The following is a 19,770-nucleotide window of genomic DNA, read 5'->3' on the forward strand; positions in this document are numbered from 1 at the left end:
CCAGTGCCCCCGAACGAACTAGGCTAGGTGCTTGCTTGTAGTTGCAGGTACATCGAATCTCCATGTTCATTACGCACCCACGCAACGCACACACGCACATTGATACGTTTGATATCCATCTATGCCATGCCAGGCCAGAGACGCATTTCATTTGATCAATCAATCGCTCAATCAATTCCAACGAATTACGCACCGAAAGGCTGTTCGTTGACGCAGCTAACTGGCCGGCTGTAATGTGCAGATGGGCGTCTATCTGTAGGTACTGACTGACAAGGTGGTTTTGCCCGACCGGCACATGCAATAGGAGGCAGCATACAGACAGCACACCTTGGACTTGCACATTCGCACCACACACTCTCTGGCTGCTGCTCAACTACTCGAGCCATTCGCTACTGTGTGTGAGAGTATGTGCGTGGTGTGTATGTGTGTGTGTGTGTGTGTGCTGGGCTGGGCTTGTAGGTACTGGTAGCCCAGAAAGCAACCGGAGGAGTACCGTATGTGCTTACCTAGACTCACGCCCAGAGCCAACTCTCAGTCCGATTGTACCGTATTGTTCCCATCTCACGGCTCTCACCTCCTCCACATCCACATGCCCGCCCTCTCCCACGCCCCCATGTCGCCCAATCAGGGCCGTCGTCTTCTTAATTTCACTCCCCCTGGCCCTTTGACTTTTCCCATCCCAGGCAAGCGTGGTTTCCAAAGAGCCATGCCGCTCTGCCTCTTCTTGCCTCTCTCTCTTCGCACGCGCCGCTTGCTCCTGCTCACGTACAGTACAGTACCAACGCTGCGTACCCTCTCCTTCCTAGCACCCCTAGCACACTAAAAACCTTCCTGGTCAACCTGGGACTCACTTTCCTCACTGTGACTTCCTCCGTTCCCCACCTGCACTTCCACTTGCACCTCCCATGCCGGCCGCTCGACATACCAAGTACAGTAATACCCTTACCCCCTGGACGGCACTAATCCGAGCAAAATTCGGTGGCAGTACTGACGAGTCGCAGCCAAGCGTCCCCAAGCCCACTTTCGCTCACGCCCTCCCCATTCTTCGTACCCCCTCCCCCCCCAACCCTCTCCACTCTGGCATCCCTTTGGCGAATCTCTTCAGACATGGTCAACGCCAGTCTCAATCCGGCTGATACCTAGAACATACGTAACTTATTAACGATTGTATATCATTCAATGAGCGCCCAAGTTCCAATTGCATCCCGTCTTCAGTTCAGGAACTCTTGCAAGTCCGAGGAATTTGAACCGCAGTGTCGTGAGTGCTCGTTTCTCGCCAGCGGCAAAGCCATTTCTGCCATCATCCGTTGTAAACCCAACCATCCTCCCGTTGCACCTTCGTCGACAAGCGCTGCAGCAACAAACCGTTCCTCCCGATTCGATATATCTCCCATTCCGTAACCACACCCCCACCAACCAAAGGAGGATCCAGGAACGCGGAAACGAAAGAGTCGAAACTTGAGAAAGCCTCCTTCTTTCTCTGACATTACACTTCTCTCCTGGACCGGTTTTGGCAACAACCTGAGTCCGGATTGTTCAATGCTCGACATGGCTCATATATGACTTGTTCGGATTCACCATCAAACCACTTATATTGCGTCTTGCAGCATTCACTCCCGGCACCGATCCTGACCAGTACAAGCCATCCTGCCAGGCCTGACGATTGATGAATGGAACAACCACCAAAGACGAACAATACCACTCACATCGATTTTGAATTAGCTTCTCTCCCGGTTTTCCCACCTCGATCACCAATCCCTCACTCTAGGACATTTGAACTCTTTCAGGAGTTTTAATTTCTAGCTCTTCCTCATGTCTTCAGCCATTTCGACTATCGCTCGTCCATTCGTACCTCCCTACCTCCCATCTCCGGTGGGATATCCGCAATCACGAAGGCTTGTGCCTCCGCCTTTGAGCTTGAAGAAGGTACAAGAGACGTCTGTGGCCGACGAAGCTGCCCTCTACTCGGGCGGTCTTCGAACGCCCCCAGCTGAGGACGGCATGGGCACTACTTACCACCACAACCCGGTGCTTTCTTCGACGTACGACAGCCATGTTGCCTTGGCGAGACAGCCTAACAGCCTGGTGCAAGCCAGCCGCCCAGGCATGGTCCTTTGTGATGCCACCCTGAACCAGTTCTCGAAGAACCAGGCCCAACAGCAGCAACAACAGCAACAACCACTGCCGCACCAACATCACTACCAAACGGCACCGCAACATCACCAGCAAAATCCGCCGCAACTTTCGCAACCTTCACAGCAACCTCACCATGCCTCGGCCGTGGCATCAGTTCCCGCCTGCCACTCCGGAGCTTCACGTCATTCCACTCGGCCGTCGACACCATCCTCCACACGATCAAGCCACGCACATTCGGAGGGGGGCACTGTCTCTCGCAGAGAATCCACCATGGTTATGCACAGCCTGCGCATGCCGAGCTGTATCACCTCGAATGGCGGCAATCTGGATGACTTTGCTGCACTGGTGAGTAGAATATTATGCCATACCGGACCGACTTGCATCTAACTTTTCGCAGATGACATGTTTCTTCTGGTTCGAGAACATGGAGACTATCCAAGCGGCAGAGGGCGTCAAAGACCGCAACCCGAACGCACCGATACCTCCATTGTCTTCGTACACGAGGCCGGATCGAGCTTACAAGAAATGGGTGAACACCATTCTATCGACGACCCAGGTCACCCAGAACGTGATCCTTTTGGCACTGCTCTTCGTGTACCGCTTGAAGAGCACGAACCCGAAAGTCAATGGTAGCCCTGGAAGCGAGTATCGATTACTTACCGTAGCGCTCATGCTGGGAAACAAGTTCTTGGATGATAACACCTACACGAACAAGACCTGGGCTGAGGTGTCCGGTATCGCTGTCAAGGAGATCCACGTTATGGAGGTCGAATTTCTTAGCAACATGCGATATGGCTTGTTGACCTCCAAGCAACAGTGGGCAGAGTGGTTGGACAAGCTGGCGTGCTTCCATGAGTATTGCGAGAAAGCCGAGCTGGCCGAGAGGGCTGCCGAGATGGCCGCAGCCAGGCGTGCTATGCAACCGAACCTGCCGTCGCCAACCCACCGAACTTTCACCTCTCCGCTGCCTTCGCCCACCAGCATCCTGCCTAACAGCAGCGTCTTGCCTTCCAGCATGCAAAGCACGCCGGCCTCGGTCCCAGCCTACTCGCCAAGCGCGACCATGTACAACACGAACCAGAGCTGGCCCGGACAATTCCAGCCTACTCCTGCGATGTCACCCTTGGCTGCCAAGCCAAGCTTGAGCTTCAACGGAACCAGAAAGCGAAGTGTGGAATCTACAGAAGTGGTCGAGCCGGCGCCGAAGCGAGTAAACCGTCAATCTGTCGTTTCCATGCCTCCACACGCGCGCCAATTGCCTAGCGGTGGCGTCGACCCCGCCCGCTTGCCTGTGCCACACCTCACATTGGACACCAGCCAGGCTACATCTGCTGCCTACGTGCCGCCCCCTAACTATTCTCAAGGGCCAGTCTCTCTGCCGCCCCTGGGATCAGGTGTCCGTGCCATGGCGACCGTCTATCCCAATGCGACCACTTGGGCCCCTCAGGCTCCCCTTATGGCCACTTGCGGTCCTCAGACACCAGCTTATACAGCCCCTTCGAACTATGGAACGCCTACCAAGCGACACAGTCCGCGTGGCTTGGCCGTCTATGGTTCATCGCCCTTGGCCGAATCGTACGCTGGACATCACACTCCCATGTCCAACTCGCCTTCGGTCTACCTTCAGCAGCGCAACAGCCCTTACAAGCCTCTGCGCCCTGTCAATACTCTTAACTACCCACCGCCTTCCATTCCTCTTTCCGAGTACCATTTGGGCTCCGCTCAAATGCACTATCAGCCACTGGGCCGCCGAAACAACGTCCGCACTGGAATCGTGCCGGAATTCATGCCTGGCTACGGCAGTGGACGACCAACCCCTATGCCGGCGACACACGCGCTCCACCACTATCATTCGTGAATGATATGAGTGTAGACTCATACGTTACTTGTGCTTTTCTTTCTTTTTTCTTTTTTTTCGTCAATATTTGCATGGCCATCGGCGTTCCACAGAGGGTATATGAAACGGTTATTCTCACGGAATCCTGCTTTTTCTTTTTTCAGCGACAGCATCGAGGGCATCTACGAGGCGTTTTTCTTTTCGGTAAATCCCGTGGTGGGATTTTGTAGCATGCACGAACGACCATCTGAGGAGTTTACCGAGGAATTTGAGATACACACATTTTCGGTTTCGGGGGGTTGGCCATGCGTATCAAGCAAATGGCTCATGTAAGATTTGGAGAAACGGATTCAATGAGATACCCATGGTTCAGGAAGTGGGCCAACACTGGCGGTATCTCAACAGGGAGGAACGAATACATATAGCTAGCTCACAGGTAGAGATGGCTCGTCAGCGATGACAACGCGAAGCCGTCAATGGACCATGAAACAAAATTCAAAGTAAATTGGTTCTACCAACAACAATAACCACAAACATTTTTCGATATGAACACATGCTCGAAATGTCGAAATGTGACCTGTAGATTCGCTGTTCCTGAGTGTCGCCAAGTACCCTCGGTATGATGTAATGCCATCCACTGCCTCGGGATTCTAGAAGTCTTGGCAATCTTATCTTATCGAAGCTTCTCAACCGATCTGGCAGATCTTGGCGCGCTACCCGGCTGATTGTTTTACCGGCTGCGTTCTATTTTCGGTTGTCATTGGGTGTCAGTCTAGGTACCTACAGTATGTAGTATGTGAACAATGCCCATTATTCATCCTCGCGATTTCCTTTTGGTAATACTCATCTCACTAACGATCTATTGAAACGCGCATCACACGATGGAAGTTGTAAAAATTCATCCGGAAGCAGGACTTTGCCAGCTGGCTGACAGCTGGCAATGACTTGGTTCAGGTGAGAGGTGAGACCTTTGCTTGTGTGAGAAAGTTCGTTGTAGTCTGGAAGGGACTTTTTCCAGTTTGGGTAGCTTACAGAATAATGGTCTTGTTGAACTTTGCCTGATGGGAGAAGAATATAAGAGGTACACCTATTTGACAATGAGGTTCGTGACGGAATCAGAATAGGGGTGGTTCAAATACTCGTTTTCGATTCGCTTTCGACCGAGTGTTTTAGAGGAGGAAGAGGGATGGGGGAAGGAATTCAAATAGAGGATAGTAAATAAAAGACTTGGTGTGAGCTATAACCCGGGTTTTGAATGTTCACAGTTCTACTAGGAGTTGGTGGTAGAGGCACCTGTCTTGATATGCATGAGACCCTGTTGCCCTCTCTATACTAGAGAATCAGGACTGGTAATATGAGCTCTGCAGTTCTTTGGTTTCGGCCAGGCTGGTTGACATTTGATATTGGATTGAAGAAGGAGGAGAATAACCGTGGAATCGCTTGAATATATGGTATCTAGCTACATAGCCATATAGCTATATACGAGAGCTCAAGTGGTTGGCAGAATGGAATGAGAGCTAGTCGTATCACTCTTGCGCAAGAAGAATAAGATGTGTGCATTGAAATTCTTTGCTGTCCAGGCCTGAGTTTTGAGTGTTTGCAAGAAGATGACACATTGTTGAACGAAAACAGTCCTGTGGTATTTCAGAACATGAGGAACCTTCGAGAGCTATACTCGGGTAATCATAGTGTAATATCTTTCTGTCTTGCTCAAATAGAGTCGCAACTCACATTATAGAGTTCAATTTTCTTTCCGCCATGTTCACGTCACTCCTTTTCTAATTCGGGTTTATACTAGGTCGGCCTAGCCAAAGCAGAAGACCTCGACAAGAGCAGGTCACTTCAGTAATATCATCAACATAGGACGTGTGCAGAGTAGAATATGTCTCTAGAGCAAAATGATATCAGTAGATGTTTGGTTGCAGGAATAGGTTGTGGGATATGTGTGCCGTCTTCGTAACTATCAGCATCTCTCATAAAGCGGTTGGTGATAATCCACAGGATAGAACCTATTGAAGCTGTTGTTAGAAACCGCCCCCGAGGAACATGTCTAGCCTCACAGTTTATGGGCTTGAAGCAGATTGAACCACAGGATGGTGCACCATATGGCTATCAGGCACTTGGTCGCATGTTTTGGTAGTGAAGGGAGGGGAATGCCCCTTGACCTCCCCTGAACTGCGCTTCCTACGAAAGTTTTGGTTCTTGCCGAGAAGGCAGGTAGGCAGCCATTGAGCGAGTGAGTATGAGTACGAGACTTCTGTTGACACGGTATTTGGATGGAATACTAAGGTTAATCTCGTCATGGCCGGAACTGAGCAATGTCCAAAGCCATAGCTATCAACAATAAAGCCATTCTTGAGGTGCAAGATGCACGCCGTCCTTCTAGTGGTTGTCTGCTGCCGAGTCTCTGTCTATTGCGATAACATGTCGCGACGTATACTGAACGAGATACTCAAGTACGATGAGGCTCCCCCAGTGGTTGGCTTGGTGGTGAGCATAATATTCAATCTAGCATTCTCCATTTATAGGTCTCGAGAAATTTGGGTGGATCAGATCCTAATCTGCCCTCATCGGAAAATCATTCCAGCATTTTGGTGAAGATCCCCTCAACTGGAGACTGGAACCATAAGCCGGGCCCGAGCATTGGGTAAATCTTTCACTTGCATCCACCCTAATGACCAAAGACAGCTGACACGTAGAAGCTCTCGTGTTGGCAATGCTGTCTAATTATAGCGTGATGGTATGCCATCTCCGGTCGGGCTGTCCTGCCACGCAAGAGTGCCGGCTCCTCAGAGAAGATAATCTCGGCAGGCCGTGTGCACTGCCCGAATCGAATATGAACCCCCGAGCCCTCAATCTCCATGGTCCATAGAGTTCCGCTCGCAGTAGGGGCGTGCCTTCTTATGGTGTCTTGCGAGACCCAGTTGTATATGGGTAGGGCTTGCTAGTGCCCCGAGCAGTTTACCCGGTCATCCAAGGTGCAAGGCTTCTTCTGGCTTCTGGTTCGCGAACACCACGTGAGAAAGAGCCCCAGACGGATCGGCAGGCACTTGGTATGGGTAATACAGTGGCCCAATCACACAACGCTCGGATTGCCAAACGATGTCTGCTCGTCCGTCGTGCAGGTATTTTGAGACGCTGAATGTGTTAGTCGGCTGACGACGGTTGAGTCGAGACGGGCTCGAGCGACAAAACCGTCAACCAACCCGACCCTTGAAACAATCCAATTGTTGGGCCACCGAGTCGCTGCACAACAATTGATTGAGCGACCTGCATATACCTCGGTTCAATAGACCGCCTCTCTCTATCAATTTCAGCAAAGGACCTGGTCTAGGCCCACGTGTCTGTGTGACTGTTTTCTCTCGTTGCTTGCTGGCTGTCTGCGCCGTTCAGAGATTCTCGGGAGGGGCTCCCGAGCACGGACTGTCTCGGTGTCACGGTTGGATCAGGATCAGCCGCATCGAATCGCTGCAGCGACGTGGATGGATGATGTGTTGCAGGCGGCCCAATCACTTACTTGGCCTCTCTTAGCACTGCAACCTCTCTAATTTGGCCGATTACATGTACAAGTAGTTTGATTACGACGGGAAGTTTATTCGCCGTCAAATGATCGGCAAGTGAGAGGTCTGCTGCCGCTGCCGAATCAAATCGCAGACACCGGGTCGAGCTATTGTGGTCGGTCAATAGTGGCAGTAGCAGCTGAAGAAGAAGCTGAAGAAAAGAAAAGAGGCTTGGAAGCTTTGGAAGCTTTGGAAGGAACAATGCAAAAAGGAAGCGGCCCTGGCCTTTCCCCACTTGCCATCTGCCCCGGCCTGCCTTTGTGGCTTTTGACAGCACGAGTCAGCAGCAGCTTGAATCCGAAATAAACCATGATCAATTGCCTATTCGCGAAACAAGACGCCTTGGAATTCGCAATCATCGCCTATTTTAGGAACCATCTGGAGTTTTTTCTTCTTCTTGTCCTGCTTTTCTTCTGCCACCTGCTTCTGCCGAGCTCAGCTCACAACGAGCCTGAAACGCCATGCACAGACATCTGCTCGTGGGGTTGCGAGAGGAAAAAACACAGCACTTGAGGAAAATACAGGGTCTAGCGCCGCGCTCAGGGTGCCCACCCACCACCGCCGCGGTCAGCCATTGCGTTATTCCCTCCCCTTGCCCCCAAGCCCCCTAACGCATGAATTCGTCCAATACTCTATTTTCTGCTTCTTCCAAGCAGGGAGCAGCCGGTGCCTGGCATCATCATCGTCGTCATCGCCGTCAATATCGCTGGGCGGACTGACCACCTGCTCTGCCGGCCATGACTCTCGCGCCGCCGCTCAGCCGGCGATTTGGGATTTTGTCGGTGGGAGGCAATACACGTACGCAGCTTGCAACGGAACAAACCACAAACGTTTAACATGTCGAGCCAACCAGGTAAGCTACCTTGCACGGATAACGGTTTGCGGAGCCGCCTTGCCCTTTCTCCTATTGCCAAGAGGGTAGCAGGGCCCCCGTACCAGACCTGTGGCTCACCATCTGCTCATTTTTATGTACGCTGCAGTCCTGTGCAATTCCCGTCCGGGCATGGGCTCTCCTTATGGCAATTGGTGCAGGGCGACCTGCTAGTCTTCAACCATGGTTTCGGTCTCTCGGGAAAATTGACTGATGACGGCCGTCTGACTACGACCTACCGTACACCTAATGTACAGGCCCGGCCCCTGAGTGAACATTGAAGTGAAGGGCGCGAAAGTCTTGGTAGTGCCGTCCAACGGCCGCGATTTAGGGCATTGCCGACCGACTAGCCTGCCCCCCCAGGCCAATAATGCTGGACAACACAGGTCTAAAAGCAGGACGGTGACAACCCAATCTTTGCTGATGATGTCGGTCGGAATATAGGACGACTGACTATTAACCCCGTCCAAACAGCCTGATTGGTACGTGTGGTAGGACCGCCACACATGACTCCCCACGCCCAGCGGCCTCCTTTCTGGCTGACCTCGTCGAGAATTCATTTTGTCATGACAGTTTCTTAGCAGGGTTTGAAGTTGATTGGCCCATCATAGACAGGCCCTGCCCTGCCGGCTTCCTGGGCCCCCCCATCACCCATCCCTCTGATCCCAGTCCCTATCCCAGTCTCCATCCCCCACCCTGCAACTGGAGCGACATAGCCGTCCACGGGAGCTCCGCCAAGCCGCGCTATCGCGACCAGAACCCGTCAGGGAACAAGTACCATGCGAGTCTTTCGATTCCATGCATCTATCTATTTCTTTAAACTCCCGCCGGACGCCCGTTCCCCTTCCCGTCTTCTGTGCTGCCCGCCCACATCGAACTACGTCTCTTCAATCTGAAGATCGATCGACTGTCCGCCATTGCTGTCGTCCAGAGCCTCTCGACTAACACACAACACAACAACACGATGCCGCTTGCAAGGGAGCCCAGTCAGCGGTCCAAATGGATGAGATGGCACAACAGCAACAACGCTGCCGCTGCCGCTGCCGCCATAACCAAGTATGTGACCCCGTATGGACCCGGAGTGCTACATATATCTTTATATATATATATATTTATAATCACAAATCATCTGTCAACTCCATTTGGCCCAATTACTAACAATTGCTGCACTTCAGCAACACCAGCAACAATGAGCCCGCGGAAATCATTCACTTGGGCGGCTCGCGTGTCAGCAATACTTCATCATCAGCGGATGAGCGCCCGGTTACACAGTGGTTCACCATGTCCCCTCCGGAACCGCCTATGCAGCCTTCCAACCGGAAGTCGGACGAGCAAAACCAGGAGAAGCGGCTTCCATCACCACCGCCTTCGGCAACGATTTCCATGTTGAGCCCTCCGCCGCTCAATGTAGGTCAGTCCAAAGGCAAACCGCCCGCCCCTGTGCAGATCCCTACTGCCCATCAAAGGATGCTGTCCCCCATGCACTCGGATCCATCGAACGGGCATTCGTTTTTGTCTCCGCCCTTGACCGGATCCTCCTCGGACAGCCGAGGGTCAGCCGCGATGTTTTCCCCTGTTGCTCCTAATCCTTTTGTATGCAACCCGGTCTCGCCCAGCTCGAGTATTGCGTCCAACGATTCGCCTGAGCATGGTTTAAAGCGGTCCCAATCCGTGGCCGATATCAAGGATCGCTCGAAGGAGGTCACGAGATCCAACACCACCGTCACACGGCCCAAATGGAGACCTTTCCCCAACTCCACGCCATCCGAGTCCGACGGCGAGATAGACGAGATGTATTCGAGACAACCGGCGACTTCGCGCGCCGAATCGAGCATCTCCGCCAGAACCTATCCGCCCCCGAGCCACCCTCCGCCTTCTGGGCCTCTACCTGCGATTAGCCAGGTTTTATCGATGGGGGAACAGCAGCAGCAGGAACAAGAACAACAAGAACAACAACGCCCTGAGACTGCAGCCACGGTAGAGGAGATAACAGTGAAACGACAACAACAACCTTCCGGCCCACCGCCGCCTGTACCAGGCCAATCTGGCCAGGTTTCTTCCCTGACGCGGTCGTCGTCGCTGAGCGGCCCGAAGATTTCACTGGTGGTGGACCACAAGGCCCGTCCGGCGAAGACGACGAGGCACACGCGCGAGGAGCGCCTCTGGCTGCATAAGAACTACCGGGGCGAGGCCAACTTCCTGCGCGCCTGGGGTCTCTCGATCGACAGCGAGGAGGACCGAGACGAGGGCGCCGCGCTCCTGCGCGAGCTGTGCCAGTCCGAGCAGGAGGCCAAGTGGATCAGGAGCCAACAACAACAGCAAATGGTCGAGCAACGTGGAGAGCAACTCGGGTCGAAGAACAACAGCAGCAACAACAGCGCCACAGACGGATCCCTCCATGTGATCCTCGAAGAGACCAACACCGGCCACAGTCCGCGACAGCTGCCGCCCTACGGGTACAAGTACCCGGGGGTCATGGTGGAGGAGGAGCCCGTGACGACGATTGTGGCGGCGGACCACGAGGACGGCGTCAATCTGCGGATCCCGGTCAACCCGCCGTGGACGACAGTGGCGGAACAGCAGCAGCAGCAACACCTCGCCCGAATCGCCGCCGCGGAAAAGCACGCGCGGTCCGAGAGTGAGCATTCCGTTTTGGGTGCGTACCTCGATGTCCGAATGAGCCGCTTGGACTGATTGTGAAATTTGTGTACGACAGGAGACGTTTATTACGGCAGCGGCAGTAATCGGATGAGCTATGAGTCTCGTTACTCGTCGGAGGACAATTTCATCTAGTTGCATTTTGGCATAGGATGGCAGCATCATCGGTTGGAGTCTTCTGATTTTTATTTTTTATTTTCTGGTTACAGAGGGCGGTTCTCGATTCCCCCATCTTTCTTTTGTTACACTGTAGCAACAGCAGCATTCATAGCGGCGGCGCACTTGGACGGCCGGACGGACGGCAGGACTGATTAATTTGTGTGGTTATTCCTTTTGTTCTTGTATATCAATAGGTCCATGAGATGGCGAGGAGAGGGTGATGTGAGTGTGTGGTGGTGGTTGTACAGATACTCATCAATGTATATTTATCTCTATCTAGACTGGCAGATGAACTCCACAGTCAGACTGACCGGCTTTTGGAAGAATGCAACATGAATCATTCAACCAGGTCTCTATGAGTATTCTTTGTTGCCTTATAGAATGCACTTTATTGCAGTAGAATGTGATAGCTTAGATGCCTGGGAAACGGTGCCTCGTGGCGGACTTTTGGACACCCTCCGCTGTCTCGGTGAGCTATAGCCCTCTCTCATCGTGGAAATGCCCTACCAACCAACATGTCGTTGCTTCTCTCGGAACCTCAAAGTCTGCCAAACACGAACTTCTCCTCTTTTTCGTTTCGGACCTTCAATGCTTACGTTGGCGTTCATCTTCAGATACATGGATGCATTTACTCCTGCAAATGACTGCCCAAAAGGCTCTGAACCAGTGTTTGTTGTGAACGGCTTGGGGAAACAGAATATTGATTGACACGACCGAGGTTGGTAACTACCAAACCAATTGATGGATGGTCGGTCCATGTCCATCAGTATTAATCGAGGCTGGCACTCGTTCCATATTACTTGGTACGCACGCACGCGACTCAAATCTCTCAACATCCAGTCTTCATTCTATGTTATGCAGTTTCTCAGGCGCCCTCGGAGTGTGGTTGCATACTTGGGAAAAGCAAACGGACCTTTTGTATTGCAAGTGCTCGTTGATGGGTTTCGCGAATGGATGTTATCAATTGTGCGGTTGCACTCACCAGTATAATGCTCAGTAGCGCCGACTTTCACCAACGGAGCTGGCAAAGACCAACTAAGTCCCATATAGTGTAACGGCTAACATACCGCGTTTTCACCGCGGAGCTCGGGGTTCGATTCCCCGTATGGGAGCTACATTCGCATCATGCAGATTCTCTTTTTGCACTTTCGCCCTATCCCATTCCAGAAGCAATCCCTTTTATGTATAAAGGTCTTCTCTCCTTATTTTTGGCCATGGTGATCGATGCGATCTGTTATTGGGCCCGTGTTGGGTACTATTTGCGTACGTAATCCAACATCCCCTGTTTACGGTTCGGGTATGCAACAGAAGCGCTGGCAAGGAAGCTGGATATATACTCCAATTACAAAACCTCATTGATCGAAGATATGGCTCTCTGCTCCTGCTTCGTTTTGTAAAAGACAACGGCCATTTCAGGCAACAAGTGTACTTGAATCGACCAAGCGCGTTGGGAACCGCCATATCCATACTTTCCCAGAACAGCGTCATGCAGTACGACGGAAATGACGAAGCCGAAGTGCCTTGCGCTTATGAGTTGGGATATCATTTGTATTGCAGCAGCCACTACATCCATACACAACCTTAGAAGAGTGACCAATACCACGCTCGGATCTGCCTAGATCGGCCAAACATGGCGTGGCCAGATACGACCCCAGACAAGTACGCTGTGGAACGCCGTCCAGAAAGTAGCAAACAGCGCAACGCTTTGATGTGTGGCTAGCATAGCCTTTCGTCCCTATCCTCGCTCAGGGGAAAAGAAAAGACATGACTACCAAGCAAATATTCGTATCAACTCTCTCTCTCTCTCGGCGTTGTCCTCTGTTTCAATAGTCATGCAAAAAAAGACCCGTGACAAGGGAAATCTGCACTGAAGAAGACCTCGTAGGTTTGACGGTTCAAAGGAGATTGTCCCCGTCCGGTGTCACGCGTCCTCGAGTACGTTTGCTCCCATCCGTCTTACCCGTTTCCTGTCTTAGCGCCCCCTTCATCTTCGTCGTCGATCGACTCTGTGCTCATCTTCCGGCCTGACGTCTTGAGCGCTGCACCTTCATTGGACTCCATCTTATGCAAGCGCTCCTTTTTTTCTGCTTCATCAGCGCCGCTGGTCACATCGAACACTTCCTCATACTCCGAATCCTCCCCGTCACTATCCGGGCTAGGGTCGGGGACGGGGTCACCCTCCTTATTGACGGGCGCCAGAGGCTCTTGGCCTCGCTCGGCCAGATCAAGCATGGAAGCAGGTTCTCGTGTCGGAGTTGCCGCACGCTTGCCACCCCCGAGCCAGTATTGCGTCGACGTCAAGAGGTTTGATCGTCGGATCGAATGCGGCAGGCAACCCGACCGCCATCGCGACACGATGGGCTTCTTCGTCGGGGTCGATGGTGGGTTCGAGTTCGTAAGTGCTGTTGTTGTCGCTGTCTGCTTCGTGTTTTTTGACCGGCTAATATGCTCAGATAGCTGTGACGGCCAGGATCCTGCGCTCGCTTGGCCTTTTTCTTCTCGCGCTTCTCGTTAGGACGAACGACCACGACCGGCACCGGCGAGTACTGCAGGCAGTACTTTGAGAAACTGTTATAGCTACTGAAGAATCCCTGTACACTATCCAGGGACCGACCCTTCGTGCCAACAATTAACATAGATGGTTCGTGGATCTTGATCTGGAAGGAACAAGTCAGTAAATGGCCCATTGCTCTGTCAATAGTCCGCGACTGCCCGCCCATCAGAGGTGCAGTGGAAGCCCGGAGTGTGAGGAGGCGGTATAAGCGCTGCCGCTGCAGCATCTGAGAAGGGGTCCGGGGAGGGGTGATGCGCTCCAACACCAAACCATTCCTTGACTGGTAAGACTTACGAAGGACTGAAACGTGTTATGCAGTTTTCCAACAGCATATTCCACCACCAGAGCTATCGCCAGATTCTTCACATTTTTCGACTGGATATGCTTCTGCAATTGGCTGGCGGCATCATGGTACGACTTGTCTGATGATCGCACTTGGGTTTCGATGACACGGACACATACTATCTCGTCTCCGTCATCGACAAGTTCGTCCAGCAGCCATTGTAGGGCGTGGTCGGAGTACGAGTTATCGTCGACGCCGACCATGAAGGTGCGGCTAGATCGGGTCTTCTGGTAACCATTATGCCGATAGTTAAGGGTCAACGAGATCGGATTATCTTTGGTCGGTGGTTCATTAGAGGTGATATTGTCGAATCCAACATGCTGTTGAAACCTATGCGGGGAAGACGAAGGTGTCAGCGTTTCAGTAGCCATCGATTAGGCGAAATCGCGCAGGCATGCGAATTGGCAAAAAATGGGAAGTGCTAGTTTTAGAACACAAGCAGGCAATGTAATGATGGTAGCTTGAAAGAATGGCCACTGAGCCGTTTGGGAAAGTGGAACCAGGGAGGTGAAATGAGCTTGGCAGCAGGTCGGTGACGCCAGCGGAAGTCGGGCTGACAATCGTCAGATGTTTCGCGAAACCTCGTTGGAGAGGTTGCAATCCAATGGATTGGCGGTGGTAGGAAACGAGAAGGATCGCCAAGCGCTGAGTCAAACCCAGAGAGGGGCAGGCTGGGATTGGCGGGGAACCATCCAGTGCCAAGCGAAGACTATCTGGGGTCGAAAGCGCTTTATCGAAGAGGCAGCCCGACGAGTGTCGTTTGTTTTGCAGCATCGCAGCAAGCATAAGCTGGAGTTGAACGGCAAGCGGTTAAAGCCCCGAGGGCCCCGTGGCTGCGCGTCGCAATGGGATCCAATCAATGGACGGACAGCCGTCAAAGAGACACCAGCACCCATCCCCACGATCCAAACGGCGTGGAGGGGGCCGCCTTCCCCAGCCAAGGCACGTGAGGGATACCGCGTCTGGGTGCAGGTACACGCTCTCTGGCTTGTACTCGTTTGTGTGTGGCAGGCCATGTGATGCACCCCTCACGAACGACGATTCTGGAGTGACGAACCCCGAGAGTGGCTCTTGCAGCTAACCCCTCCAGAGGAGCTAAAAGCAGAGCTCCAATTCTCTTGAGTCGAGACCATAGCGGGCCGCATTTGCAGCGTTGTGCAGTTGTGGCCCGATCAAGGGTCATCCGCGGGATGTCTAACATCATTCGACGTCGCTTGGGCTGATCTTGCTCGAAACTTGCCGCACGCAATAGCGACACAGAGCAAAGCAGAGCCTCATCGCCCACAACAATGACAACGACTTCTCAATCGAGTATCGCAGTGGCATCGACATGGGTTTGATGAGGTATATGGGGTTTTGCAGAGAAGGAAAGAGAGAGGCGGGAGGAAGTAAAAGCGAGAAGAGAAAAAACATCAGGAAATAATAACTCACCGACGATGCGGAGGCGATGCATCCCGTATTCTGCTGCTGCCATGGGGTTTCTTCTGTCCTTGAGGCAACTTGGGGTTGTTAGGCTGCCGGAAACTGACACTCGAGACCGAAGGCTTTCTAGACAATGGGCCAGGGCCGCTACTGCCGGGACTAGGAGCAGTTTCCGCGCCGGGACTAGGGACGGTCTCGTTGCCAGGCGTCGAAACGCTGCTAGCGCTCGTGTCGTCTTTCACTTCGGCCCTTGATGATGATGATGGCTGGGCATTGTTCGGGGAACTCGTCTGGGCTGCGCGGCGGCCGGCATCGTCGAAATAATCTCCCCGCCGCGGGGTGGGCTGCGATCTAGGCGAGGCGTCACTCGCGGGGCTCTGCACGGGAGTGGTGTTCAGCGACATGATTGGCGATGTTGCTGCGGGCGCTGCGGCTGCGGCTGGGGCAGGATCTCGAGTATGTCGATATGTCTGTCGGGAGGGCGCGTGGCGGTTGCGGGTTGTAGAGATGATCGACTAATATACAAGTTGTTGGTTTGGTGTTCGTTTTCAATCTGTACCTGACTCACGTTGCCTCAAGAAGAGGGCGGAGGAGGCAAGTTCGCATAGGCCAACATTTGGTAGGAATGTAAAGGGGTGAAGCTCACGATCGAGCTTTGGACTAAGGCTAAGGCGCAGTGACTCTCAAGGCAGGCAAGGCAGGTAAACAATGGCTGGTTCTCGCGGCGGGGCAGGGCAGGGCAGGTGCGCTCGTGACCGGGTTTGACTTTGGGGAGGCTTGGGTCGGTGGACGCCGCAAGTCTGTTTTCTTTCTACCTCTGTCGGGACAAGTGAGGCAGGTTTTCTGGCCAAGGTTGGAGCTGCGTTGGGCGATGGCAATGTGGGAAAACAGAAGTGTCGAACGAACAAAGCCTGACTGGGGACTCAATGGACCAGAGCCTGGGCCGGGGGGCAAGCACCGTATTGTAGTCGGGAGACAGGTATGAGGTAGTAGGAACCTAGGCCGAGCTCGACACCCTCCCCAGAACCAAAGCGACTTGACAGGGTTACAGCTACCTAACCTCGAGAAATCAACGATAAGCCAGGCTGCCAGGGTCCTTGCGAGCGCTATCAATCAGAACCAGGCCCGGGGTTGTAGGTTGGGTGCAGATAGGTGTGTGTATGTGCATATACATGTACATACATTGATATATGCAATGTTGGATTGCTGTGCTGCCTGGGATGGTCCAATGCGCGGTTGGTTTTTACTTACTTTCAAAAATCGGTTGGGTTTTGCTTCTTTCCCGCCTTCTCTCTTATCCTTCGTCTGGCGTGCTTCTGTCCTTCTTTTTCCTATGAGAGGAGGTATTGCGCCAACGAGAAACAAAAGTGCTGGATAATACAAAAGCTGCTGCTGCAAGGAACCGAAGGAGGTCGCTTCCGTAGGGGCTTGATGCGGTGAGCTCTCCTTGCCAATGCCGACCCTTATCTGCACGTCCCAAGCTCGAGACAGAGACAGGTGAGCCAGTCAGATTTCTCGGCACCACCACGTTCGCGCAAAGCGCATGTAGATATGTATGCTTTTCCTGAAAATCTTTCGATGTTTGTGCGACAATGGTCCTGCGAAATGATGTGGGAGAACAATGATGTGAGATGTGATTTGGCCGGCTGGGACACTAAAAGATGGGAAAGGTAGAGGCGCGGGCTCGTTTTCTCTCTGTCTCCCTTGCTCTCTACGGGGCGGCCGTTACGTCGATCGATAACACGCAGAAATCCGGTTACAAACGGGACTGGACTGGATTGGATGTCGTCAACTTGTTTCTCTTGCTCTGCCTTCCCGATGTCTGAGATCTGGAGCTGCAAGAAAATGAAACAGGGTAGCTTAGTAGTAGTTGCCAAGGCGCCCGAGGGGTGGGTTTCCGAATATTGCTTGCTATCTCTGGCTTCCACAACAGACAGCAGGTGAGTCAAGCAAGAGGCTTCAAAAAAGCTTAGGAAAGCTTGTACTTAGACAGTGTCTTACGGGGACGGGACCAAGAATGGGGTCGGTATGACCTCCCTTTATGTAAAAAGTTCAGGGAAGAGAGGGAAAAAAGCACAGCACATTCACGCGGAGCCCAGGCCAGGGCCAAAGTGAGGAGCTAGTGGGGAACCGGGGCCGCAGATTCTCATACGGCGGCTGCGCGGATGGATCATGGATTGTGTGAACGAGCAAGCAAGAGGAGGAGGAGCTGGAGCAGGCAGATGGGGGAGGATAGGTAGGTAGCGAGTATTGCCCAAAGTCTGTACGTTTCGGTACATGTACTTCTTTTTTCTCTCATGTTTGTGATGCCAAGGATGTTGGGTGTGGCCCGATGCGGAGGGGAGTTGTGAAAATGGGACAGGACAGATCGAAACAGAACTATGTACATTACATGCACCGTCGGGGGAACAGCCAAGAGGCTAATAGAGGCTGGGCGGCAGATGCGCAGCCCAACGAGCTGGGGCAGGTAACGCCCGCGCATCGCGACCACATTTGATGCCGTCCTCCCTCTGTCAGACGCTCCGGCCGAATCCTCTCCCCCATGGTCAACCATGTCACCGTGGACGGAACCCGTGGATGCGCATTGCCGCTGGAGGGAAGAGATGTACACGGTTGGGGCGTGTCACAAAAATGTCGTCCCGTGTTGGGCCCGTGGGGCATCAGGGCTGACGGACGGGGTTCGGTCGAATTCACCAACTGCTTGCTGCTTGCCGCTGCTGTTGCTCCATCTTCACTGCTGGTCCTTTTGGATATCGCATCATCCTGCCGTCTGGCTCCCTTTCTCCCAGTTAAATTTGATCCATTTCGTAATTTGTACACCGCGCTTATCGACGTCGCAGGTGGCCGCATAGTATCCGGTACTTTGGGGGAGGCAGACAGCAGACAGCAGCCATCCAGATGGGAGCTGAGCTGGGTAGCGGTACACATGGACACGCTTGGCAGGCTTGGCAGCGCTGCGAAATCAAAGTTGCCAAGTCATCGCACAGCGTGTGTCGGGGGGACGTCCTGGGCTTTATTCCTAGGTTCGTTCAATTTGCATACCTTGCTGCTTGCTGCTTGCACGCGGCGACCCGCAATGCCGGCCCCTCTGCCATGTGAATTTCAAGCAATCATCCCACGCAACCGGCGCCAAAACCTGTGTGTCTTGTGGTTCTGTCAAGCGGTATGTCTGGAGGTATGAAGTATAAAGGTGTAACGTCCAACATCCACAAGTGTTTTGCATGTACGTCTGGATCAAAGACAAAAGGGTAAGAGGAAGCAACGGTGATATATGACAGAGACAGTAAGTAGGATTTATCTAAACATTATGCCATGAAAATGGCTCGATGATTGAGGTCTCTATCCAACAAATCAACATCCCACCTAATCACATGTTATGACGACACTAACCGCTATGATAAGATCAATCCGTCCCATTTGATGCTACATACGAAGTATCTCATGCACTTACACCGACCTAGCTAGCATCCCATTCGCATCAAGCCACCACAGCGGCAGCAGTGGTAGACACAGCATGAAGAAGTACACTCGCGTCCATCTACATGCTTACCTACATCCTACCTAGGTATCTGCAGACCACCCCGGCGCAAGACGCCCTTTTCGCCGTGCGGTGAAACAGAAGCGAGGCCTTTTTCCAAGTCCTTCGTTCGGAGAGAACAGGCCCAGCTGCTCTGCTTGTTTGCGTTTGCTACGGCTAAGACGGCTCGGGTCGTTCCAGCCTCGCAGTTTAGCACGGCAACCAGATCCGAGTCAAGTATATTAAGCCATTGTCCCGGAATGAGGAGGCCACGCGTTGCGGGCGGGGGACCCCGTCACCGGTCGGTCGGTCTATTACTTGTATGCGAGCTGGTAGAATGAATAGTCTGAGTTGAAATGCCTCTCTTGCTGGAAAGGGGGCTCGTAGCTTGGGGGCCCATGAAAGCTAGCCCGCAGCTTATGGGCGATGTTCCCTAGCACCGAACAGGGCCTGGCCTCTTCGAGCGGAGCGGAAGTGGGTGGAGGGGCAAAGGAGTTACAGCACCGACAGCACCAGCGCCTACGTTAGGTGCGTACAGTACAGGTACCTACTTTCCACTTCTGAACCATTGAGCGCCGATCAATGAAGGAGGAAAACACCAGCCAGCCAGCTCTCAAGGCTCAAGGAGGGGCCAGCAGACCAGGTAGGAAAGTAGACCTTCTCTTGCTGCAATGCACCGGGCATGCCCGACAACCAGCAACCAGGGCGGCCAA

The 19,770-nt window shown here is 53.0% G+C and overlaps 4 protein-coding genes across 4 annotated transcripts; 2 read left to right on the plus strand and 2 right to left on the minus strand.

Moving 5' to 3' along the window:
* Positions 1-1,812: 1,812 nt before the first annotated feature.
* PG997_002294 (cyclin) lies at positions 1,813-3,994 on the plus strand (the record flags this gene model as incomplete). The annotated part of the gene is made up of 2 exons (XM_066806609.1): positions 1,813-2,481; positions 2,534-3,994. 2 exons carry the CDS (start codon positions 1,813-1,815, stop codon positions 3,992-3,994), a joined length of 2,130 nt encoding a protein of 709 aa, XP_066673905.1.
* Positions 3,995-9,685: 5,691 nt separating this feature from the next.
* PG997_002295 (uncharacterized protein) lies at positions 9,686-11,098 on the plus strand (the record flags this gene model as incomplete). Its single annotated transcript, XM_066806610.1, has 1 exon — positions 9,686-11,098. One exon carries the CDS (start codon positions 9,686-9,688, stop codon positions 11,096-11,098), a length of 1,413 nt encoding a protein of 470 aa, XP_066673906.1.
* A 2,079-nt stretch (positions 11,099-13,177) lies between these two features.
* On the minus strand, positions 13,178-14,489 carry PG997_002296 (uncharacterized protein; the record flags this gene model as incomplete). Its single annotated transcript, XM_066806611.1, has 3 exons — positions 13,178-13,635; positions 13,686-13,878; positions 14,070-14,489. 3 exons carry the CDS (start codon positions 14,487-14,489, stop codon positions 13,178-13,180), a joined length of 1,071 nt encoding a protein of 356 aa, XP_066673907.1.
* Positions 14,490-15,545: 1,056 nt separating this feature from the next.
* Positions 15,546-15,944, minus strand: PG997_002297 (uncharacterized protein; the record flags this gene model as incomplete). The annotated part of the gene is made up of 1 exon (XM_066806612.1): positions 15,546-15,944. The coding sequence occupies one exon, from the start codon at positions 15,942-15,944 to the stop codon at positions 15,546-15,548; it is 399 nt and encodes a 132-aa protein (XP_066673908.1).
* Positions 15,945-19,770: the final 3,826 nt, after the last annotated feature.

Source organism: Apiospora hydei (genome assembly GCF_038363865.1).
Source record: "Apiospora hydei strain CBS 114990 chromosome Unknown utg000003l_segment0_segment0, whole genome shotgun sequence".
In the NCBI taxonomy this organism is placed as follows: domain Eukaryota; kingdom Fungi; phylum Ascomycota; class Sordariomycetes; order Amphisphaeriales; family Apiosporaceae; genus Apiospora; species Apiospora hydei.